At 46.3% G+C, this 25,622-nt stretch overlaps 1 protein-coding gene across 7 annotated transcripts in view; it reads left to right on the plus strand.

Annotated features, from left to right (window-relative positions):
- Positions 1 to 25,622, plus strand: part of FGD3 (FYVE, RhoGEF and PH domain containing 3) — a 64,001-nt gene that overhangs the window by 21,218 nt on the left and 17,161 nt on the right. For 4 of the 7 annotated variants that reach the window (XM_036854073.1, XM_036854074.1, XM_036854075.1 and 1 more), the window contains exons 2-9: positions 7,750 to 7,935; positions 8,833 to 9,352; positions 19,454 to 19,543; positions 20,252 to 20,388; positions 21,989 to 22,145; positions 23,354 to 23,492; positions 24,083 to 24,141; positions 25,464 to 25,610. In XM_036854073.1, coding sequence (XP_036709968.1) covers positions 8,882 to 9,352; positions 19,454 to 19,543; positions 20,252 to 20,388; positions 21,989 to 22,145; positions 23,354 to 23,492; positions 24,083 to 24,141; positions 25,464 to 25,610 — 1,200 coding nt within the window. In that variant the 5' untranslated portion in view covers positions 7,750 to 7,935; positions 8,833 to 8,881. Of the gene's footprint in view, positions 1 to 4,640; positions 4,729 to 7,749; positions 7,936 to 8,034; positions 8,214 to 8,627; positions 9,353 to 19,453; positions 19,544 to 20,251; positions 20,389 to 21,988; positions 22,146 to 23,353; positions 23,493 to 24,082; positions 24,142 to 25,463; positions 25,611 to 25,622 lie in introns of those variants that run through there. The other 3 variants (XM_036854070.1, XM_036854072.1, XM_036854071.1) reach the window with 3 other exon arrangements.

Below are 25,622 nucleotides of genomic sequence, written 5' to 3' on the forward strand. Positions count from 1 at the left end.
CAAATTCATCTATTCACTTTCTCACCGAACATGCTTACTGAGTCCTGCTGTTTGCCAGGTGGGGGACCATGTGAAGGAGGTGAGATTTCCACCTGTGTGGCCTGCAGCCAGTGGGGAGTGGAGGTGGGAGGTGTGGGTGAGCCTGGAGGGGTAGGGGGGATGGAGGAGGGGCAGCCTCATCTGGGAAAGGCCTGTCACAGAGCAGGGAGTGAGTTCAGGGAGCTGTGCCAGGCTGTTCCTCTAGAAGGAGCACCTTGCAAAGGCCCCTGAGGTGACTCAGTGTGGAGGGAACGGCAGAGTTACATCTGTGTTCAAGGATTTCAGTGTCAATCGGAAGCTGTTGGAAAGTTCTTAACTGTTTTGTTTCATTACTTTTTTAAATAAAAATTTCAAACATAATCAAAAGTAGAGAGAAATATGTAGTGAGCCCAGGGTGCCCAATGGAGGAGGTCAGAATGGAACAAGGAGCCCCCCTTGCCCCACCCCAAGTGTGGGCCTGGAGGTCTTGGGTACTGCAGAGATCAACTTTTTTCCCAAAATACTTTATTGCAAAACATTTCAAACATACAGCAAAGCTCCAAATATTTTACAGTGTCCCCTCCTGAGATCCTACTTGCTTTATCACACATCTACCTGCCTATGCAAGGAAGGATTTATTTTTTATTTCAAAGGTTGTGATTTTATTTTTATAGTTGCTTTTAATGTATGGTAATGCACAGTGTCTGTAGTGTTTATATTTATACTCCTTCTAGATGAAAGTAAAATAAAAACAGAAACAAAATATGAAACAGAAATAAGTATAGAAAATTCAAAAATAGGAAATAAAGACAAATATTAAGTAAATACATAAGTAAAAAGATTAAGTAGAAACAGTGCAGGGACTTCCCTGGTAGTCCAGGGGTTAAGACTCCATGCTGCCAATGCAGGCGGCATGGGTTAGATCCCTGGTCAGGGAACTAAGATTCCACATGCTATGCAGTGCAGCCAAAACAAAAAAAGAAAGAAACAGTGCAGTGGTCTGTTTCCCACGCACAGCCACCCTGCGCCCAGTGCAGCCCTGCACGTAACCCTTCTTGTCATAGCTCCTTACACTGTACCCAGTGCGTTCCCTGAGTTTCTGTCAGTCCAGCTCTGGGCACACGTCATCACTACTGGGCTCATTGTGTGATTTCACCAACTCCTACTGTAGCTGAGCAGGCCCTGTGACAGGGGACCTGGGAGCTTCAGGCGATGCTAATGGCTGAAGGCCATCACCCTGGTGAGGTGTCCTGATCATGTTTGTCTGTTTAGGGCCACTAAAAATGTACCAACATGGCCAGTTGAGGGTAGAGTGTTGTGCACTGCCTCAAGCTTTAAGAACCTTTGCAGGACTGTTGTTGGGTCCAATTTTACAGACAAGGAAACTGAGGTTTGGGGAAGTTGAGCTTATCTCTGGTTACCGGGTCAATAAGTGGTAGAAACTGATCACTCTGGATGCAGGGCCTCAGGCCCACTGTGCTGCTGCCTTCCTGGATCCACGCAGGAGGGCCAAAGACGCATCATGCAATCCATGGGGGCTGTCATGCCCCCACAGGCCCAAGAAGACGGCCTGGGGTCCGAGCAGGGAGGAGTCCAGGCAGGGCCTCTACATAGCTGAAGTTGGCTGACCCTCCCTGGTGGGCAGGGGGCTCTAGCCTTCCCACCTCCCTCCCAGTGAGGCACCTGTGGTCTCAGGAATGTAATCAACCAGGAAATCATCCTGCATTTTCCCCACAATCATTTATTGAGCCTCTAGTAATGATACCCATGTTCTGTGCTGGGCCATGAGCTGTCTCTGAGCCTCACCTCGTCAGGTGGGGGACCAAAAGACAGTCTGGAGGCCGAGGCCAGAGCCAGAGCCACACAGAGTGTGGGCCACAGTCCAACCATCCAACCACCCCCCAGGTCTGTTCGAGGCCCTGCCCTGGGGGCCATGTCTCCTGAGGAGTAGGGTGGGCAGTGCAGGGTGACGATGCATCAGCAGCGGGGTGAGAGGTTTACAGGCAGCTCTTGCTCGGGGCCAGGCCTCTCCACAACCACACGTCACCGTGGGCCTCAAGGCTTCCGGGTGGGCTAGTGGAGAAAAAGCCTGGGTTTGAGGACCAGGGTGACAGGAATGCAGGGCAGGGAGTAAGTTTTCAGTGCTTTTGAATCACTGTCACTTTGACCCTAATTTACAGAACTTACTATGCAAACCTTTCTGAAATGCATTCCTTTTTTTAAAAGCTTTTTTATTTTTTACTGTGGTAAAATACACATAACATAAAATTTACCATTTTAACCACTTTTAGGTGTACAGCCCAGTGGCATTAAGTACATTCACATTGTTATGCACCATCGCCACCATGCATCTCCAGAACTTTTTTATCATTCCAAAATGAAAATCTATTCCATTCAATGCTAACTCCCCATTCCCCAGTCTCAGCTCCACCATTCTACTTTCTATCTCTATGATTTGCCCCCTCCAGTTACCTCAGACAAGCATAATCTTAATATTTATCCTTTTGTGTCTGGGTTGTTTCACTCAGCACGTCCTCGAGGTTCATTCATGTTGAAGTAGGCTTCCACCTTTTGGCCATTGTGAATAATGCTGCTCTGAACCTTTGTTCACATGTGAACAGGGGGCAAACATCTGTTCGAGTCTCTGCTTTCAATTCTTCTGGGAGAAATGCGTTCTTGAGGACATAAAGGATTCATGTTGGAATTTGGTGTTGAAACAAATGCAGCTTCTCTAAGAAAAGCTGCAGCACACCTAGGAGCGTTCGGACCCCCACCTACCTCACAGCCCCGCCGTCCAGCCTGCAGGCCCCTGCCCACTCACCAGTATCCCAGTACTAGAACGGACAGGTGATTTTTGCTTCTTTTTTGTTTTTCCATAATATCTAAGTTTTCTTAAAAAAAATGACTCATCACTCATGCGGTTTAAAAAAATAACAGTAACTTTTTAAGGTGATGGTGTGAACTGTTTGGGGAACATCTGATCAGGGCGTCCCAGCAATCTGGGATGGTGCTGTGCTGATCCGTCTCCTTTCCTCCCCACTCTGCTGGCCCCACCCCGTCCCGAGGTCCCATTGACCCCAGTGAATTTTGAAGCATGTGGCACCCCACAGTACCTGCGTCCGTCTCTGTGTTCTCAGCACACAGGATGGAGAACGCCGACTGTAGCAGCTGCAGCCAGAGCACTTCCCGGGCTGAGGCCGCAAGGCAAGTATTGCGCTGCTGGATCCTGACACTGGAGTGCAGGCACCCCTGGGTCACGGGGCAGCTTTGCTGACATGTCATTGATTGTTGCATCTGGCATGGCCAGCGCAGCCAGACCTTTGTCACTGCTGATACAGCCTTGTGGGCTTCTGCAGCCTTGTCTCCCAGCCTGCAACCTGCATGCAGGTGTGTGCAGCACAGCAGTTTCTGGTATTGCCCTATGGTGCTTTCAGTATTGTTTGGATTACCTCCTTCACGTAACCAACCACCTGGACGTGGTAGGGTAAAGAGCAGCCCCACCGAGGATTGTCATCTCTCATGATTCTGGGGCCCGTGGGGTGCATTCCCATGGCTCTCACTCAGGGTTTCTCTGGGGCTGTCGCCAGTGAGGGCTGGAACTGTTTCCAAGTCTTCTTCTCAGGCTCACACATCCGATGGCTGGTGCCAGCTGGGGCCCCATGTGCCGGGGCCACTAAGCCATGTCAGTGACGAGACAGCCGAGGTCTCTGCTCACCTGGGGGCTCCAGGGTACCAGGTGACAGGCAGCAAGGGAGATGGGCATAACGGTGGTTTTAGTGGGGGCTCCTACACTGTTTCCAAGGTGGGGACGTCCAGCGGCAGGTGGAGCGGACTTGTGGCCCATCTGTAAGACTATCCCTGCCCAACTCAGGCAGCTACCAAGTGCTTCAGAGACCCCAGGGCAGGCACCACAGCATTCATGCTACCCCATCCACTGGCTGCTGTGGATGGAGCCACTTAACGGTCCACAATGCACTGGATAGTGGGGCACATTTACTTTCTCTGTACTTCTCCAGTCCCCACACCTCCCCCAGTCCCAGGTTTGGGGCCTTTGATGCTGGGTGGTGGCGGCCTTGGGTGTCAGGGGCCCTGGGTCCTGAGTTCAGCAGCAGGCTCAGCTCACCTAGGGTGGACTCTCTCAGCTCAGGGCTTCTAAAGGGAGAGTTGAGTGGCTGGGAAGACAGAAATGACAAATGCTCCTTGGCTCCTCCGTGATTACACGTCCCTGGCCTTGGGCATGTCAGAATGAGCCCGGAGCCCAGTCCAGGGGGTTCAGAGCAGCATGTCTGGTGGACCCAGCTCCTGGGTGCTGATTACCCCAGGCCAGCATGGCCAGGGTCAGCCTTGGCGTCCTTGTCTGAAACATGGAATGTCACCCACCTTGGTGATTGTGACTGAGCAAGAGTACAAAAGCACTCAGCACATCTCCTGGCACATGGGGTGTGTGTGTGTGTGTGTGTGTGTGTATATAATTGGATATATGTTTATATGTATTTGTGTATGTGTGCATGTGCATATGTGTATACACGTGTGGAGGCATGTGTGTTTATATGTGTGTATGTTGGGCACCCTTGAACATGTGTTTCCTCTCCCCCAACCCTACCCTAGCCCCCGGCTCCTCTGAGCAGTGTGGAGGGGAGGCTGGAACTGGACTGCCCTGCCCTGCACTCACTTTGGCCTTGGACAGGCAGCAGGGAGACCAGTCCTGAGGTAAGCGAGGCTGGTGGCTGTATCCTGTGGCTTCCCAAATCAGATCAGAGGGTCATCTGATCTTTAGGAAGGTTGCTCTGCAACCAGGACCTCCCTCCACCATGTACTCTGCTCCCTGGAGGATGTCTTTATGCTGAGCCCTGGGCTTCCCAGTCTGGCCAAGCATGGTTCAGCTGCCCTTGCACTAAAACCCCTGGAAGATGAGATGGTCATGGCTAAAGGGCCGCCAGAGGAAAGGCTCACTTCCTCCCTTTGAAGGGCCTCCAGGCAGGCCAGCCTCCCCAGGCTCTGGGCCTGCCACGCCCCTCACCACCCTCCTCTACATGATTCATTGTCCCTTCTGTAACAAGGAAAATGACACTTGGTGAGTGTCAGCAACTCACCAAGTTTGCACAGCTCGGAGGTATCACCTTCCACAGGGTATAATCAACATACAATTAGCTGCATATGTTTAAAATGTACAATTTGACGTTTCAACATACACATATACACCTGTGAAAGTGTCGCCACTGCCAAGATGATGAGCACAGCTGTCAGCCCTTGAAGGCTTCGCTGTGTTTCGTTGTAACTCCCACACCACACCCACCCCTCCTTCCAGGCAACATCCCGGTCTGCTTTCTGGCACCACATGTTAGTGTACATTTCCTAGAATTCTATGTAAATGAGAAAAAAGTAGGTGCCTTTTCTTTTGTCTGTCTTCTTTCACTTGGCATGATTATTTCTAGATTCATCCATGTTGTTCAGAAGTATTCTCTTTTCCCCTCAGTGGTTGAAAGATTTGTGTAGAATTGGTATCAATTTTGGTCATTATTTTTCTCAAATATTTTTCAAGCTCACTCCTTTTTTGAGACTCCACATATACATTCTGGTTACACAGATATTATGCTGCTGAAAGTTTTTCCACATCTCACAATTCATTCTTGCTCTTTCATTTTAGATAGCTTCTATTGTCTCTCTAAACTCACTAATTTTTATTCTACAATATCTAATCTGCCATCAGTCCCTTCCAGTGGGTCTTGATCACACACTTTGTGGTTTTCATCTCTGGAAGTTGGATTTGCATCTTTTTTTTTTTTGAAAGTTTAGTATTAGTTGTTTTATTTGTTTGTTTTTTTATACTGCAGGTTCTTATTAGGCATCAATTTTATACACATCAGTGTATACATGTCAATCCCAATCGCCCAATTCATGCACCTTTTTTTTATTCTTCATGTTTCTACTGACCTTTTAAATATAATGTGGGTAACTGCTGCTGCCTTAATGACCTTGTCTGGTAATTCTAACATCTGTATCATATGTGGGTCAGTTTCAACTCACTGACTTTTTCTCCTCACTATGGGTTGTGTATTCCTGCCCTCCATGTCTGGTAATTTTTGGTTGGATGCCAGACACTATAAATCTCACCTTACTGGATGCTGAATATGTTTGTGCTCTTATAATTGTCCTTAGGCATTGTTTAGGGATGCATTTAAGTTGTTTGTAAACAGATGGACTTTCCTGTTAAAATTCATCAGTATTTGTTAGGCGGGACCTGAGCAGAGCTCACCGTGGGGCTGATTATGCCCCACACTGAGGCAAGACCCTTCCAAGTTCTCTAACTCCCTGTGGATCTTGGGGTTTCCAGTCTAGCTGGTGGAAACAGGCATATTCCCTGCCCTGTGTGAGCACCAGCTGATGTTCCCTCTGACCCTCTCAAGTAGATCTTTCTCCAGCATTGCAGTTTCCTCACACATGCACTGAGCCATCTCCGAGGGCCCTTGTCAGCTCTCTGCGCTCTCTCTAGTGCTCTATCCTGTGACCTCCAGCTGCCTTCATGTTCCTGGACTCCCAGCTCTGTTTCCTTACTCAGGGGTCTACCTGGGATCCCCTTCGCTGGGCAGGAAGCTGGGGTGAGAGAGGGATCACTGCACTTGTACCCACCTCTCAGGAGCACCGCACTTTGCTGCCTGGTGTAAGGTGTCTCTCAACTGTTGTTTCGTATGTTTTATCCATGATTTGGTTGTTTCCAGTGAGAGAGTATCTCCAGTTTCTGTTATTCCATCTTGACCAGAAGCAGGAATCCCTGAGGTGTGATTGCAGCAGGCTCCACCTGGCACCAGATGGCTGCATTGGACACACCAGAGCTGAGTGCGTGGCCTGCATTCCATCTGGCATATTTTGACTGCTGTGTCATGTCTGATTTCCGGAAACTGGAATTTATCACCTGTGCCATGAGAAAAATGCAGCAAAGCATGCATTTTCTGTTTAGAAATCTTGATATTTCTCCCCATTAAGCTCTTTAAGAGTGTGGCAGTAGCCAATACTAAATGTGCACCCTGCACTGGTTTTGGTGTCACTTAAAGAAAGGTCCACTCAGAAGAAATCTGACTGCACTGGAAGGCAAGAGCGCAGGAGACTATCACAGGGACTGGAGTTGGCGCTTGACTCCTGGGGCCTCGCCAGCCCTCAAGGCCACGCACGCACAGAGGTGGCTCATGCTTCTCTTCTGAGCACGCTCTGACCGGAGGCCCTTCTGCTGCATGGGTGGCCGAGGGTCAGGCTTCAGGACACCTTTTTGGTTGTGTGTGTTGCGGGGAGGGGAAACTGCATCTCCACCGATGGTTCTTTATTTCGTTTAGCAAGGGAGGAAGGGAATGTGTGAAGAAGCCACTGGCAGCAGAGCTGAGTGAGTGCCTGTGTCTGGGAGGGTGTGTGGAGATGCCAGCCAGCTCTCCTCAGACACAGTGGGCACTGCACACTCAAGGGGACCCTTTCTCCCTGAGTCACTGCATGACTGGGAACAAGCTCAATTCTGGCCCCAGTTTTAAGCCAGGGCCTAGAAGCTGCTGCACGGGGACCAGGGACTCAGCCATGCTCCATCCACCCGCAGACCTCTATGACCTGCCTGGGGGTCTCCTGCACCGGGTGGTGGCACGAAGATGCCCTTCCATGTTCTCCCTTGAGCACTGGGTCTGTCACCCACACTGCTCCAAGTGCCAGTGGAGAAGGTGGTTTTCATTCTCCTTTCACGTTTTTTTTTAGAACCTCCTGAACTGCTCCACTTCAAAACTGCTGGGCAAGAAAAAGATTTTCAGCAAATCCTCCCAGCCCACCAACCCTGTGCAAGGCCTGGGCTGGCCAACTCTCAAACGACTTGGAACGCAGTCAGCAGGGAACCTGGCACCCACCCTTCCACCTCAGTGTCCTTGTGGAGTCTGACAGCCTCAGGTAACCCGCCTCTTGCCCAGGAATAAGTGAGTGCCACTCCTGGTCCCTGTCCTCCTCTGCAGCTCCACGGGGGGTTCAAGTGGAAGATTTTGGGGAATGTCAATCTCCTCCCAGTCTAGTCTCACCTTTGACCCTCTCTGTGCACCTAGACTGACATTTGAAGGTGCCTTTCCTCCACGAGGGTTTCCAGAAGAGGCACCATGTGAGGGCATGAAGTAGCTCCAGTGCTTAGCAGGAAGAGGAATTGGGGACCAAGATCCAGCTTCCTCAGCCTCCAGGTCTCTGGAAAATGATGGGTCACCTGTCAGACAAAATGTCGACAGTGATATTGAGGGAGGGTCTCGATGGGCATCCTGCCTCACCTCAGAGCTACATGGTAGGATAGAGTGCCACGGATGCCAAAGCACAGTACAGACCAGATTCACTGTGCTCATGATGGTTATCGCTATCCTTTTACACATATATTCTGAATTCGTTGAGAGGCAGGTAGCTTCACGCTACAGAATTCATTCCTCCCTCTCCTTTTTTTTCTTTCACTCTCTCTTTTTTCTTTCTTTCTTTCCTTCCTTCTTTTCTCCCTTCTTTCCTTCCTTCCTTCCTTCCTTCCTTCTTTCTTTCTTTCTCTCTCTCTCTTTCTTTCTCACTCTCTCCCTCCCTCCTTCCCTCTCTCTCTTCCTTCTTTTTTTTAATGAAGAAATTTATTTTTAGAATAAAGTGCTTTCCATTGGCCATTGCCCCAAAGCCTGCCTAGTCAGGACCCAGCTGAGGCTGACCAGGGTGTTCACTTCACACTCAGCCCCATTCCCCCTCCTCCATGTTGATTTTCTCCAGAGGGCCCCACCTGGGGGCTGGTCCATGGCCCAGCTGGCATTGACTACACTCATTTCTCCCTGACAGGAAGCCCCCGGCCAGCCCCTCAAAGAGCTCAGAGAACTCAACTCTGAGGATGGAGCCAGGAGGGGGGTCCTCAATGCCCCCAGCCCCCATTGCCACCCGGGGGGAGCCAGATGCTGGGCCTAGCAGCTCCTCCCTGGAGCATCCAAGCACAGACCCAGGGAAGCTCCGAGCGCTCCCTGTTGGGCCTGGAGCCCACTGCGGGGACCCTGCCTCCGAGAGCCCTGGCAGCCAGGCCTCTGCGGGGGACATGGGCTCTGTGGGTGAGCCCAGCAGCGGCACTAAGATCCCTAACCGGGACAGCGGGATAGACAGCCCTTCCTGCAGCGTGGTTGGCGAGCACTTCTCCTGCGAGGACGGCAGCGAGGCGGGCCCAGGCCCCACCATCAAAGGCCTGCACCTGGAGACAGCCCCAGGTGGCAAGGCCCCACAGGAGGAGGCCGATAGCGATATGGGCGAGGGCAGCAGTGAGGAGCCAGACCCCGAGAATAGCCCCTTGAGGGCTGACGCGGATCCAGCCAAGGTAGGCCACCTTCCCGTCCCAGGTGTCAGGGGCTGCAGAGCTCTCCTCCGAGGGTATTTGAGGTTTACAGTGCCATCCCCCAGGCCTGGTGCCAGTAGCAGGGTGTACACTCAGACACCATACTCAGAGAAGCCCCTGCTATGGGTTGGTGGGCAGGCCCTGGGGAAGGACCACTCAGGCAGGGGTCTCCCTGAGACATCAGACAATGATCTCACTCCCAAGCCTTAGTTCCACGGCCCCACAGTGGCACAGGGACCCCACCCCAGGGTGGCTGTGGCGGTTCATCTTAGAGGGAACAGTGCTGCCACCACTCTTTGCCAGTGCTTGCTGCCTGCCTTGCAGAGCCCCCATGAGGAAAACAGCATGCTTGTCACCTTATTTTATGAATGGAGAAACCCCAGGGTTTCCCATGGGGTGTGGCAGAGGCAGGAAGGGAGCCCAGGCATGCGAGGGGAGCCCCGTGTAGATGGCCCCGGGAAGCAGGTGTGCCCACCCTTGGGGGCTCGGCCTTGCAAGAAAGCTCATCTGTGTCCCTTTAGCGTTTTGGGCTCTGGGCTCTACACTGGGACTTGCGGGGACATGGAAGTAAAGCCGACAGCCCCGGCTTAGAGAGACCGCCTGTGCATGGGAGGAGAACAGCGTAGGTAAGCTACAAGTGACTGGGTCCCAAGACAAGCACAGGTGGCATTTGGCCAGGGTCAGACCTGCTGGCTCCTGGTAGAGATGGTATGGACTAACATGGCCACATCAAGAGGCAGGCTTAGTGGGCAAAGGGCAGCCACAGGCCTGCACTGCTGAAAGCCAAATTCCCAGCGAGTGGGCCGGGGGCATGTTTTAATCTAAGTTTTATTATTATTCAGGAATGGTGAAGCCAACAAATCAGGAGATGACTGCCATTTAAAGACAGTTTATTACTCATAGTTCCCGAGAGGAGGGGGCACACCACACCATGGGGAGCCAGAGGGAAAAGCACCAAGGTGGGGCAGGAGGCAGAGGGAGTGGAAATTGTGAGCAAGAGTCTTTTTTTAATCACGTAATGATTTTATTCTTTTAATTGAAGTATAGTTGATGTACAAATACTATATAAGTTACAGTAGAGTCTTTATTGTGGTTTCTGAGGAGAGGGATGGGTGAGACAGGGTAAACAGGCTTAAGATTGGCCAGTTTGAATAATTTCAGCGGGTTCTGTGCACAGGGGCTGTCCCTGGATAGCTAGCACCTGGACCTGTGTAATTAGGGCGGGGAATAGGGGAAAAGCAAGTATAAAGAAGGTGGTTGGGTGTGGGCTCTGGATGGGTTGGTTTGCACTTGAAAGACATTCTTGCCAGCGAATCCTTTACATCTCTAGGAATCAGCGAACCCTGGGAGGGACAGTCCCTCCAGGATCAGCAAGGCCCCAGAGTTTTGGTATCAGGATAATGCTGGTCTCATGGAATGAGTTAGGAAGTGTTCCTTATTCTTTAATTTTTTTGGAAAAATTTGAGAACAATTGGTATTAATTTCCCAGTGAAGCTATCTGTTTCTGGGCTTTTCTTTGTTGAGAAGTTTTTTATTGCTTATTTAACCTCCTTACTTGTTATTGGTCTGTGCAAATTTTCTATTTCTTCATGACTCAGTGTTGGTAGGTTGTGTGTTTCTAGGAATTTACCTATTTCTTTTAGCTTATCCAATTGTTGGCATTTAATTGTTCAGAGCCATCTCTTCTGATCCCTTGTATTCAACTGTGGTATCAGTTGTAATATTTCCTCTTTCATTTTATTTATTTGAGTTCTTTCTCATTTTTGGGGTAAGTCTAGCTAAAGGTTTGTTAATTTTGTTTATCTTTTCAAAAAACAACTCTTAGTTTTGTTGGTTTTTTCCCATTGTTTTTCTACTCTCTGTTTCATTTATCTCTGTTCTAATCTCCATTATTTCCTTCCTCCTGACTGCTTTGGGTTTAGTGTGTTCTTTTTCTAATCTTGAGGTGTAAAGTTAGGTTGTTGATTTGAGATCCTTCTTCCTTTTACATGTATGCACTTACAGCTATAAACGTCCCTCTTAACACTGCTTTTGCCACATTCCATAAGTTTTGACATATTGTGTTTTCATTTTCATTTGTCTCAAGCTATTTTCTAATTTCCTTTGTGACTTCTTTGACTCTTCTTTAAGTGCGTATTTTCTAATTTCTACATATCTGTGGATTTTCCAGTTTTCCCTGTGCTGTTGATTTCTAGTTTCATTCTCTTGTGATTGGAAAAGATATTTTATATGATTTCAATCTTCTTGAATTTGTTAATACTTGTTTTGTGGCCTAACAAGTGGTTTGACCTGAAGAACGTTCTGTGTGCACTTGAGAAGAATGTATGTTCTGCTGTTGTTATATGGAGTGTTCTGCATATGTTTGTTAGGTTCATTTGATCTACAGTATTATTCAAATCCCCTGCTTCCTTATTGATATTTTGCATGTCCTATCCAGTATTGAAAGTAGAGTACTGACATCTCCTACTATTTTTTTGTTGCTATCTGTTTCTTGCTTCAATTCTGCCAAAGTTTGCTTCATATGTTTAGGAACTCTGAGGTTTGATGAATAAATATTTATAATTGTTATATCTTCTTGGTGAATTGGTCCTTTTAACATTATATAATGTCTTTCCTTGTATTGTGTAATGGTTTTTTTATTTAAAGTCCATTCTGTCTGATGTAAATATGGCCACTCGTGATCTCTTTTGTTTACCATTTCCATGAAATATCTTTTTCCATCTTTCACTTTCAGCCTATGTACGTCCTTAAATCTAAAGTGAGTTTCTTGTGGATAGCATATAATCGGATTTTTTAAAAAATCTGTTCAATCAATCCATGTCTTTTGATTGGGGAGTTTAATTCATTTGCATTTAAAGTAATTACTGGTAGGGAAGGACTTACTATTGCCTTTTTCATTGTTTTCTGTATGTTTTGTAGCTTTTTTGTCCCTCTCTTACTGCTTTCCTTTTTTAAGTTTAATTGATTTTTTTGTAATAATATGCTTTGATTCCCTTCTCATTGCCTCTTGTGTATATTCTATGCATTTTTTCTATTGCAATTACATAAAATAATTAAAGTTATAGTATTTTTTTTAAAGATCTTCCATGTGCTTTTTATTTTTTTATTGGAGTATAATTGCTTTACAATGTTATGTTGGTTTCTGCTGTACAACAAAGTAAATTAGCTATATGTATACATATATCCCCTCCCTCTTGGACCTCTCTCCCACCCCCCCATCCCATGCATCTAGGTCATCACAGAGCACTGAGCTGAGCTCCCTGTGCTATACCACATGTTCCCACTAGCTATCTATTTTACACATGGTAGTGTATTTATGTCAAACTTAAGCTCCCAATTCATCCCTCCCTCCCCTTCCCCCGCCGGGTCCACACGTCCATTCTCTACATCTGTGTCTCTATTCCTGCCCTGCAAATAGGTTCATCTGTACCATTTTTCTAGATTCCATGTATATGTGGTAATATTTGATATTAGTTTTTCTCTTTCTGACTTACTTCACTGTTTCACTATGTATGACAGACTCTAGGTCCATCCACATCTCTACAAATGACCCAATTTGTTCTTTCCTATGGCTAATATTCCATTGTATAAATATGCCACATCTTCTTTACCCATTCATCTGTTGAAGGACATTTAGGCTGTTTCCATGTCATGGCTATTGTAAATAGTGCCGCAATGAACATTGGGGTACATGTGTCTTTTTGAACTATGGTTTTCTCAAGGTATAAGCCCAGTAGTGGGATTGCTGGGTCATACGGTAATTCTATTTTTAGTTTTCTAAGGAAACTCCATTCTATTCTCCACAGTGGAGGTATCAATTTACATTCCCACCAACAGTGCAAGAGGGTTCCCGTTTCTCCACACCCTCTCCAGCATTTATTGTTTGTGACTTTTTGCTGATGGCCATTCTGACTGGTGTGAGGTAATACCTCATTATAGTTTTGATTTGCATTTTTCTAATAATTAGTGATGTTGAGCATCTTTTCATCTGTATAGCATTTTATTTTAAGCTGATAAAAACTTAACTTCAATGATATACAAAAACTCTACTCCTTTACAGCTCCCCCTCCCAGACACTCTATGTTACTGATGTCACAAATTATGTATTTATATATATAGTATGCACTTTCACATAGATTTATAGTTTTTAAATGTTTTTGTCCTTTTTGTGTTATTTTCTATCAAAATTATGATAGTACAGGTTACTATATTTGTTCATGCATTTACCTTTATTGAAGAACCTTATATTTTTGTACAGCTTCATGTTGCTATCTACCATCTTTTCACAACTTGAAGGACTTACTTTAGCATTTCTTGTATAGCAGGTCTAGTGGTAATGAACTCTTTATCTTCTGTTTATTTGGGAAAGTCTTAATTTCTTCTTCATTTTTAAAATTTTTATTATTTTATTTTGTTTTATTTTATAAATTGGAGTATAGTTGCTTTACAATATTGTGTTAGTTTATGCTGTACAGCAAAGTGAATCAGCTATATGTATACATATATATCCTCTTTTTGGATTTCCTTCTCATTTCGGCCACCACAGAGCACTGAGTAGAGTTCCCTGAGCTATACAGTAGGTTCTCATTAGTTATCTATTTTATACATAGTATCAATAGTGTTTATATGTTAATCGCAATCTCCCAATTCATCCCATCCCCCCCTTCCCCCTTGGAATCCATACGTTTGTTCTCTACTTCTGTGTCTCTATTTCTGCTTTGTAAATAAGATTGTCTACACCAATTTTTTCAGATTCCACATACATGCATTAATATATGATATTTGTTTTTCTCTTTCTGACTTACTTCGCTCTGTATGACAGTCCCTAGGTCCATCCATGTCTCTACAAATGACCCAATTTTGCTTCTTTTTATGGCTGAGTAATATTCCATTGCATATATGTACCACATCTTCTATATCCATTCATCTGTTGATGGACATTTAGGTTGCTTCCGTGTCCTGGCTATTGTAAATAGTGCTGCAATGAACATTGGGGTGCATGTGTCTTTTTGAATTATGGTTTTCTCTGGGTATGTGCCCAGTAGTGGGATTGCTGGGTCATATGGTAGTTCTATTTTTTGCTTTTTAAGGAATCTCCATACTGTTCTCCATAGTGGCTGCATCAATTTACATTCCCACCAACAGTGTAAGAGGGTTCCTTTTTCTCCACACCCTCTCCAGCATTCATTGTCTGTAGTTTTTTGCTTTTTTTTTGGCTGCTTTGGATCTTTGTTGCTGTGCACAGGCTTCCTCTAGTTGTGGCAAGCGGGGGCTACTCTTCATTGAGGTGTGCGGGCTTCTCATTGTGGTGGCTTCTCTTGTTGTGGAGCATGGGCTGTAAGTGCGCAATCTTCAGTAGTTGTGGCTCGCGGGCTCTAGAGCGCAGACTCAGTATTTGTGGTGCACGGGCTTAGTTGCTCTGTGGCACATGGGATCTTACTGGACCAGGGCTCAAACCTATGTCCCCTGCCTTGGCAAGTGGATTCTTAACCACTGCGCCACCAGGGAAGCCCTATTGTTTGTAGATTTTTTGATGATAGCCGTTCTGACCAGTGTGAGATGATACCTCATTGTAGTTTTGACTTGCATTTTTCTAATAATTAGTGATGTTGAGCATCTTTTCATGTGTTTGTTGGCCATCTGTATATCTTCTTTGGAGAAATGTCTATTTAGGTCTTCCGCCCATTTTTGGATTGGGCTGTTTGTTTTTTTGATATTGAGCTGCTTGAGCTGCTTGTATATTTTGGAGATTAATCCTTTGTCAGTTGCTTCATTTGCAAATATTTTCTCCCATTCTGAGGGTTGTCTTTTCATCTTGTTTATGGTTTCCTTTGCTGTGCAAAAGGTTTAAGTTTCATTAGGTCCTATTTGTTTATTTTTGTTTTTATTCTCATTACTCTAGGACGTGGGTCAAAAAAGGTCTTGATGCAATTTATGTCAAAGAGTGTTCTTATGTTTTCCTCCAAGAGTTTTATACTGTCTGGTCTTACATTTATGTCTTTAATCCATTTTGAGTTTATTTTTGTGTATGTTAGGGAGTGTTCTAATTTCATTCTTTTACATGTAGCTGTCCAGTTTTCCCAGCATCACTTATTGAAGAGGCTATCTTTGCTCCATTGTATATTCTGGCCCCCTTTGTCATAGATTAGGTGATCATAAGTGCGTGGGTTTATCTCTGAGCTTTTGATCCTGTTCCATTGATCTATATTTCTGTTTTTGTGCCACTACCATCTGTTTTGATTACTGTAGCTTTGTAGTATAGTCTGACGTCAGGGAGCCTGATTCCTCCAGCTCCAGTTTTGTTTCTCAAGATTGCTTTTGCTATTTGAGGTCTTTGGGTTTCCAAACAAATTGTAAAATTTTTGTTCTAGTTCTGTGAAAAATGCCCTTGGTAATTTGATAGGGATTGCATTGAATCTGTAGATTGCTTTGGGTAGTATAGTCATTTTCACAATGTGGATTCTTCCAATCCAAGAACATGGTATATCTCTCCATCTTTTTGTGTCATCTTAGATTTCTTTCACCAGTATCTTATCGTCTTCTATGTACAGGTCTTTTGCCTCCTTCGGTAGGTTTTTTCCTAGGTATTTTATTCTTTTTGTTGCAATGGTAAATGGGATTGTTTCCTTAGTTTCTCTTTCTGAGCTTTCATTGTTAGTGTATAGGAATGCAAGAGATTTCTGTGCATTAATTTTGTATTCTGAAACTTTATCAAATTCATTGATTAGGTCTAGTAATTTTCTAGTGGTATCTTTAAGATTTTCTATGTATAGTACCATGTCATCTGCAAACAGTGACAGTTTTACTTCTTCTTTACCAATTTGGATTCCTTTTATTTCTTTTTCTTCTCTGATTGCTGTGGCTAGGACTTCCAAAACTATGTTGAATAATGGTGGCGAGGGTGGGCACCCTTGTCTTGTTCCTGATTTTAGAGGAAATGCTTTCAGTTTTTCACCATTAAGAATAATGTTTGCTGTGCATTTGTCATATATGGCCTTTATTATGTTGAGGTAGGTTCCCTCTATGCCCACTTTCTGGAGAGTTTTTATCATAAATGGGTGTTGAATTTTGTCGAAAGCTTTTTCTGCATCTATTGAGGTGATCATATGGTTATTTTTCAATTTGTTAATATGTGTATCACATTAATTGATTTGTGTATATTGAAGAATACTTGCATCCCTGGGATAAATCCCACTTGATCATGGTGTATGATCTTCTTAATGTGTTGTTAGATTTGGTTTGCTAGTATTTAGTTGAGGATTTTTGCATGTATGTTCATCAGTGATATTGGCCTGTAATTTTCTTTTTTTGTGATATGTTTGTCTGGTTTTTGTATCATCGTCTTCATTTTTGAAAGATGGCTTTGCTGGATACATATTCTTGGTTGACAGTTTTTTTTTTTTTTTTCAGCACTTTAAATATATCATCCCACTCCTCCCATCCCCCCCCCTTTGTTTTTATTATAATGTGTCCCAGTGTGGTTCTTTGGATTTATCCTATTTGGAGTTCTGTAAGCTTCTTGAATTCGTATGTCCGTTTCTTTCCTCATATTTGGGACATTTTCAGCCACTAATTCTTCAAGTATTCTGTACTTGACTCCCAAAATGCATATATTGGTCCCTTGGATAGTATCCCATAAGTTTCTTAGGCTCTCTTTGCTTTCTTCATTGTTTTTTCTTTTTGTTTCTCTGATTTATGATTTCAAATGACCTAGCTTGAATGTTTCAGTCTAGTTATTGCAATTTTCAGTTCTAGAGTTTCTGTTTGGCTCTTTTTTTTAATAGTTTGTATCTCTTTATTGATATTCTCATTTTGTTCATGCATCACTTTCCTGATTTCACTTAGTTGTCTGTGTTCTTTCTTAGTTCATTGAGCATCTATATGACAGGTATTTAATATTTTTTACAGGCAGCTCATAGAGCTATGTTTCTTTAGGTTTGGTTTCTGGAATTTTATTTTGTTCCTTTAATCACACCATGTTTCCCTGTTTCTTTGTAATTTTTTGCTGGAATTTGGGCATCTGAAAAACAATCATCTCTCCAGTCTTTGCATGCTGGCTTTGTGCAGGGAAAACCTTAGCCAATCAGGCTGGAATTTCTAAGACCTATTAAACTTTTTCTGATCTCTTGCTCCCCTGGCATCTGCTTGCAGAACATCAGCTCTAACATGCTGCTTCCCTCTGTTTTCAAACTCTGGTGCTGGTCATGACAGCATTCCAAATCAGGCAAGACAGAAACCAGTCCCTCAGGCAGCTTCCAGATGAGCCAAAACTTTGGGTGCACAGTTCACTCCTTTGTTTCCATCCTGAGGGAGGAGCCCTAGTGTGGGGGGAGGGGGTTCTTCCCAGTTGTGCTGTGCTATGCTGCATGAGGGAGGAACACAAAAGGGTGTTCCAAACGTGCCAATTTTCATTCTCTATTTGATAGAATCTCTTCTTAGTTTTACAATGCCTTGGAAGCTGTAGCTTCTCAGCTGGTCTCCAGAGTTTTCACAGAGATATTCTTATTTGTATACTGTTAACTCATGTGTGAGGGAAGGAGGACCTATAACTTTCTTTTTTTTTTTTAAAGAAATTCACGTTCTTTTTTATTTATTTATTTATTTATTTATTTATTTATTTATGACTGTGTTGAGTCTTCGTTTCTGTGCGAGGGCTTTCTCTAGTTGCGGCAAGTGGGGACCACTCTTCATCGCGGTGCGCGGGCCTCTCACCATCACGGCCTCTCTTGTTGCGGAGCACAGGCTCCAGACGCGCAGGCTCAGTAATTGTGGCTCACGGGCCCAGTTGCTCCGTGGCATGTGGGATCTTCCCAGACCAGGGCTCGAACCCATGTCCCCTGCATTGGCAGGCAGATTCTCAACCACTGCACCACCAGGGAAGCCCTCTTTTTTTTTTTTTAATATATTTTCTTGAAGTATAGTTTATTTATAATGCTGTGTTAATTTCTACTGCACAGCAAAGTGATTCAGTTATATATATATATATATATATTTAATATTCTTTTCCATTATGGTTTATCACAAGATATTGAATATAGTTCCCTGTGCTATACACTAGGACCTTGTTGTTTATCCATTCTATATATAGTAGTTTGCATTTGCTAATCCCAAAATCCCAATTCATCCCTTCCCCCACTTTGGCAACCACAAGTCTGTTCTCTATGTCTGTGAGCCTGTTTCTGTTTCATAGATAAGTTCATTTGTGCCATATTTTAGATTCTACATATAAGTGATATCATATGGTCTTTCTCTGTCTGGCTTACTTCACTTAATGTGATAATCTCTAGCCCATGTTGCTACAAATGGCATTATTTCATTCTTTTTAATGGCTAATATTCCATTGTATATATGTCCCGCATCTTCTTTATCCATTAATCTTTTGATGGACATTTAGGTTGTTTCCATGTCTTGGCTATTGTAAATAGTGCTGCAGTGAACATTGGGGTGCATGTATCTTTTTGAATTATAGTTTTGTCTGAACATATGCCCAGGAGTGGGATTGCAAAATCATATAGCAACTCTATTTTTAGTTTTTTGAGGAACCTCCATAGTGGCTGCACCAATTTACATTCCCAGTGTAGAAGGTTTCCCTTTTCTCCACACCCTCTCTAGCATTTCTTATTTGTAGACTTTCTAACGATGGCCATTCTGACCAGTGTGAGGTGGTACCTCATTATAGTTTCGATTTGCATTTCTCTAATAATTAGCAACGTGGAGCATCTTTTCATGTGCCTGTTGGGAGGGCCTGTAGCTTTCTAATCTGCCACCTTGCTGATGTCACTCCACAATATATTTTGATGTGGCTATTGCAGCTCCTCTGTAGTTAAAGCCCCGGGAAGATAGAGTTCTCTCTGGGCTGCAGAAGGTTGGGGGGGGGGGGTTGGTAGAAACTATTATGTCTTCCCCAGAAACCTCCCTGGAAATTCAATCTGTGAGAACTGAGCCCCACATCCCAGTCCCAGCAGCCTCCTCTGGCCTTTTGGGGCCCCTGGTCATCCCTGGCATACAGCGGGTAGCCTTTGTCATATGCTGCCTCCCCAAAACTCATCTTCCCCAGGTGAGCTATGGCTCTTCTCTTCACAGTGCTCTGAGCCCCAGAAGCTGCTCCACATTGCCCAGGAGCTGCTGCACACCGAGGAGACCTATGTGAAGCGTCTGCACCTGCTAGACCAGGTAGCCCTCCTGGCTTGGGCCTGCCTTTGTCCACTTCCAGAGTTTCAGTGGGCAGTTTCAGAGGCAAACTTTCTATCTTAGCATTGGCTAGGGCTTGCTGTTGGAGTATGACTGACATGAATACTAAAACTTGGACAAATTTAAGTCTCCTCCAGAAAGTCTTAGTTTTTGCTTTCAGAACTTGTGGCTCTGGGGCAACGGTCTCATCCAGTCACCTTGGGGTTTTTTTCTTCTTGGCAGTTAAATTATCTGAGCATGTAAATGGCCTCTGGACATCTTTCTGCATAAATAGTTGGGACAGTGGGTGGCACTCTCCCTGTCCACCTGGCAACGTGGGGTTTATGAGCACAGGAAGTAAAACTCCAACAGAAACTGGGTTTTGACAGGTGCTTCTTCTGTTTGTAGCTCACAAGGCAAAGAAAGGAAATCAGGACCATCCATTTCCCTTGAAAGGCAGATGGAAGAAAGATGGCCTGTCCCTATCTAGAGGGGACTGTCCCTGCCTCACCCCCAATTCTTAGCCATAAGTAAGCTTGCTTTAAGACCATAAGGTTCTTTGAGCCAGTTTGATGAAGTGGAAGGTTCACTAAGAAAACATAAGGCAATGGCAGCCTCTCTTGAGCTCCCATACCTGCAGCAGAAGCATGATCGTAACCATCTGCAGTGACCCACACTCAGTGACCACTGCATGGGCTTCTCCGTGCCCAGGTTTTCTGCACCCGACTGATGGAAGCAGGGATCCCTTCGGAAGTCACCACAGGCATCTTCTCTAACATCTCCTCCATCTATTGCTTCCACGGGCAGTTCCTCCTGCCTGAGCTGCAGACACGGATCATGAATGAGTGGTAAGTGCAGCTCATGGTGCCCGGGAAGTGTAGGGGCTGGCATCTCCCAGGGAGTTTGGCTCCAATGCCCTTAGTGGTTGAGGGTCATGGTGACACTATTGCAGTGGTTTTGTTGAATACTCTCTGCCAAGCAGCCTCTAAATCTGGGGTTTGCATGCCCAAAAGCCAGGAGGCACCTAGGGAGCCTGTCTCATAGTGCCCTGGGCTCTCTTTCTGTAGGGTCCTGGGCCAACCCGGACCCCAAGCTCTCTCAGTGTCTTAGCTTCTTCATCTGCAAACTAAAGGGGCTTTAATACCTGCTCAGGGCTTTGTGGAATTTAAATGAGGTTTGCCATCTGCAAACACCAGTGAATAGACAGTGCTTATTGGTTTATTTTCCCTCCTAGTGTATATTGCACCTCTGCTTTAAAAAATGAGATGTTTTTCTTCCCCAGCAGTGTCCCCAGAGGGCTGTCCATCTGTCCCTCTGCTGCTTCCGTTCATTTGTAGCAGAGGGACTGCCCAGCTGTAAGAAATGATAATAAAACATTACAGGCATGGCCCCCAGCTTGCCATTCTCCACATTATGTGCTTCCCCCTCTGTTCTGGGTGCTGCTGCAGCTTTGCTTTGGGGTCTCTGCTGTCTCCCCTCTTCACTGGCCTGACTTGAGCCAGTGTGTGGTTCTCCTGTGGTAAGAGGGGAAGAGGCCATTCTCCAAGCTGCAGCCAGGCCAGGGAGAACACAGAGGCCAGGGGGCTTGACTGGGGGTTGTCCCTGCACCTGCAAGGCTCAGCGAGGGTCCAGGGCAATTTGTAAATGTTTAGAAAGACATGCTCCACCTGCAGAGCAGGTTATACTGTGTCCAAGGCCATGAGGTTAAAGCTCAGGGCTAGACTGGCTTTCTGTCTGATGCAGTGCACACCTGCTAGATATGAGTTTTCTCCTCAAGGCCCTGGAGAGACTGTCAGCACACAGACACTCCTTGTATAATAATGGTACGAGAGTCCAGCAGCTTGTCCATCCGTCTTCACAGGTGGTGGGCCTTTGAGTGCATGTTCCTAGTAATGCTGCAGAGGATGACTTTATGCATATGCCTTTTTTTCTTCTTTTTGATTATTTCTTTAGGATAAATCCCCCACAGTTCTAAGGTCAAAGGTTATTAATATATTTTCTGCTCCTTGAAATTTATTTCCAAATCCCTGTCCAAACCATTCATTATTACACAGTGCTGCTTTCCCATGACATTGCCAGAGTTAGATTGCCCCATTGTTCCTAATCTTTGCTCATACAGAAGAAGTATAATGGGGTTTTCTTGATTCTTTTTGATAACTGTGGCTCATCATTAAAGTGATTCCATTATTACTAGCAACTCCTGGTTTTGAGCAATCGTTCTATGACTGCACGGTTGAAGTACTTTACATGATCCTCTAGGTAACACACTATTTTCCATCCCATGTGATACAGGGGAGGAAAGTAAGGCTTAGGGAAGGTGACCAGTTTGCCCACCATCACACAGAGCTGGGAGTCAGGCCATTGTCCCATAGCTCCCTGGTGAAGTCCCTGGCCCACCGTGGCCCTTCACTGGAGCTGTTTGTCTGACGATCTCACTCCCCCACAAAGGGACACAAACCCCCGGCTTGGAGACATCCTGCAGAAGCTGGCCCCATTCCTCAAGATGTATGGTGAATATGTCAAGAACTTTGACCGGGCTGTGGAGCTGGTGAGCACCTGGACCCAGCGCTCACTGGTATTTAAGGACATTGTCCAAGGCATCCAGGTAGGGCGGTCCCACCTCTGCTTCACGGGCACAGTGCTGGGTTTGTGTTTCAACACGGAGAAAATCAGTAAAATTGTGGGATGTGTCCAGATGCTCTATTGATGTTTTGATCCTTAAAATAACTCCCAGAGACAAATCATCATTCTCATTTCATGGGTGAGGAAATCGTGGCTCAAAAAGTTTGTGCGATCTGTGTCATCACAAACTATTATTCAATAGGACCTGGATCCAAACATGCTGGTCTCCCTCCACAGCATCCCTCAATGGCTAGTGGAAGCACTTAGGAAAATGTTGCATTGATCTTTTCTTTCTCTTTTTCTGCACACAGCCTGTTCACACCTCTGGTTGCTGTTGTCTACTTCCATGTTGGTCTTTTTCTTATTGATTCATGAGGTTTTTATATGTTAAGAATGTCAGCTGTTAACTGTCAAATGTGTTGCAAATTATTTTTCTCCATTGATGTTTTATTTTTTAACTTTATGTATGATTTTGTTTTCCATACAAAATTTTGGGGTTTTAATTAGCCACATTCACCAATTTTAAATAAAGTAATTCTTTAAAAAATATTTTAAGTATGTGCCACATGCACATACATGCATACATGCACACACGTAATACATAGGCACATGTGCATATGTGTACATACACATGTGTTCACACATGCATACGTGCACCTACATTCCTCACTGTACCCTGAAAGGTTAATGGGCACAGAGTCCCTCTGTGCTGAGGGTTTGGAGGCCAGGCTCGGATTTGGGGTGGCCCCTTGATAACTTTCTGGGTTTTCCCCAGATCCCACTGTAATCAGGTCACCCATGATTTCTCAGCATAGGGTCCTAGATCCCCCTGCATCTCCCAGCATCCCTGTCCCTCCCCAGAGAGGATAGCTCTGATACTATCAGAGTGTTTCCTTCTCCCCTTTTGCCTGCACTCCTTGCACGCTCACCCCCTCACTTATGTGTGGGCCCTCCCAGCTGTCCCCACAGACAGTCTCCAATGAGGATGTGTATAAAAAGGCCAGCGCTGGGTCTAGAGCAGCCCTGCCTTGGGTCCAGCTCCTTACTCCATCGTTCAACCTCTCCAAGCCTCAGTTTCCTCTGCTGTAAGATGTGGTCTGCAGTCAGTTGGGTACAGTACTCCAGGCAGCCTCCTGGGGGATCCACACATGTGTCCATGGGTGCCCCACACTGCTTCTATCTCCCCCACAGAAGCAGGAGATGTGCGGAAACCTGACGCTGCAGCACCATATGCTGGAGCCCGTGCAGAGGGTCCCCCGTTATGAGCTGCTGCTCAAGGACTATCTGAAGAGGCTCCCAGAGGATGCCCCAGACTGGAAGGATGCAGAGAGTGAGCCAAGCCGGCCACAGGCTGAGGAGCTCCTGGGCAGTGGGAGCTGGGGCCCCTGCTGAAAACCCACATTGAGAGAGACGGAGAGTCAGAGACAGAAAGAGAGAGACAAAGAGATAGAGACAGAGAGACAGATAGAGACAGAGAGACGGAGAGAGCTCCAAGTGACCCCTAAACAAGGAGGCGACTGAGAGTCTAAGTGTAAGGGAAAACCGCCCCTGCCCCCACTGTAGTACGAGGGGTGGATGATGGTTCTGTGGAGGGGGCTGCTAAGTGTTGGCAGAGCTTAGGCCCCACGGAGGACCTCATGGGGCTGGCAAGGCTGCTCCTGGTGCATGGGCAGCAGCTGGCGGGCAGCATGGGGCAAGGTCTGCGCAGGGGAGTGGCATGCCAGCCCTGGCGGACCCCCAGCAAATGGGATGCGTCTGCAGGGTCGCACCCCCACACCCAGGGCCAGGTCTCACGAGCAGCCTGGTACAGCCGTGGGAAAGGGCAGGAGCAGCGCAGCACCTGACACTAAGCCTCGTGGGGCAGCTACCTGGGTGGAGTCACCAGGCGCCCTGCAGCTTGACTCTGTCTTCTTCCTGCAGGGTCCTTGGAGCTCATCTCCACAGCTGCCAACCACTCCAACGCTGCCATTCGGAAAATGGTGAGTGTGGGCGACCCTGGAAGATGCCCGAGGGACCAGTAGTTTGGGGCAGGGAGGGCACAGGGTGGGCCAGGCACTGGCAGCATGCATACTCACCCACCTGTCCCCCAGGAACACAGAGGCTCCACTGAGAGCCAGACAGGCCTGTCCCTTACTAGCTTGGTGATTGCTGGTAAGTTATATAGTGCTCCATGCCTCAGTTTCCCCATCTGTAAAATGAGGTCACTGACAGAATCTGTCTCATTGGGCTGTTGTGGGGATTAAATCACTCTACATAAAGTGCTCAGAACAGGACCTGGCATAATTTAATGTTAGCTCTTGGTGTTAGCATCATTCATTTGTTCGTTCATTCACTCACTGAAGCTCTGTCAGCTGGGGCTGCTCTAACAAAGTATTGTAGACTGGACAGCTTAAACAGCAGACATTTACTCTCACCATTCCGGAGGCTGGAAGTCCAAGACCACGGTGCTGGCGGATTTGGTTCCTGGCTTGTAGACAGCCACCTTCTCGCTGTGTCCTCACATGGCAAAAAGAGAGAGCGAGCTCTCTGGTGTCTCTCTTAATAGAGCTCTAATCTCATCATGCCCCCACCCCTCCCCCACCCCATGACCATGACCTCATCTAAACTTAATCACCTACCAAAGGCCCCACCTCCAAATACAGCCTGAAGGTGGAGGAGATGGTGTCCTCTTGTTGATCTAACGCCCCCGAGTAATAGGCTCTGCCGATGGGGAGGCCTCCTAGCCCATACCAATGCCTTTTGACCCAGTGGGCCCTGTCTTCACAGGCCCTTGTTTGGCCTGCACACTGCCTGGACATGGTGTAAGAATTTCTAAATCCTTGCCCAGAATTAGAGATCAGGTCATTTCACAGGAGAATCCAAATTCCTGGCTTTACTGGAAAACTCTGAAAACCCCAGGCCCACACTGCAACCTGGGACGAGGCGAGGTGCCCCCTAAGTGGGCCGGCTCTCCAGGCCGCCACAGTCCCTACCCAGCCCTGGTTGCCTCAGTCCTGAGACCTATTTACTTTCACATGGACACTGTTGTTTTCTGAGAGGAAAAAAAAAGTGAAATATTTCTTTGACCCCATATCTCTCAAAAGGGAGAAATGAGAGACAGGCCGCCTGTTTTGGGGCAGCTCTTGCTATGTGTGGTCCACGTCCTGTGTCCTCATTACCTGCCTGTCCCCGGGACTGGGTCTGGAGCCCCCAGACCAGATGGGCCTGAGGTCAGGCCCACAGTGGGGCACCCATGGCAACCTAAACAGGTGACATTTCACTCTAGATCCTTTTTATCTAATTTTCCCCGTGTCTCTCTCAGGAGAAAATGCACAAGCTCTTGGAGGTGTACGAGAGACTGGGTGGGGAGGAGGACATCGTCAACCCTGCAAACGAGCTGATCAAGGAGGGCCACATCCAGAAGCTATCAGCCAAGAATGGCACGACCCAGGACCGCCACCTCTTCCTGGTGAGCCCCCAT

This window comes from Balaenoptera musculus, chromosome 6 (assembly GCF_009873245.2).
Source record: "Balaenoptera musculus isolate JJ_BM4_2016_0621 chromosome 6, mBalMus1.pri.v3, whole genome shotgun sequence".
Taxonomy (NCBI): Eukaryota; Metazoa; Chordata; class Mammalia; order Artiodactyla; family Balaenopteridae; genus Balaenoptera; species Balaenoptera musculus.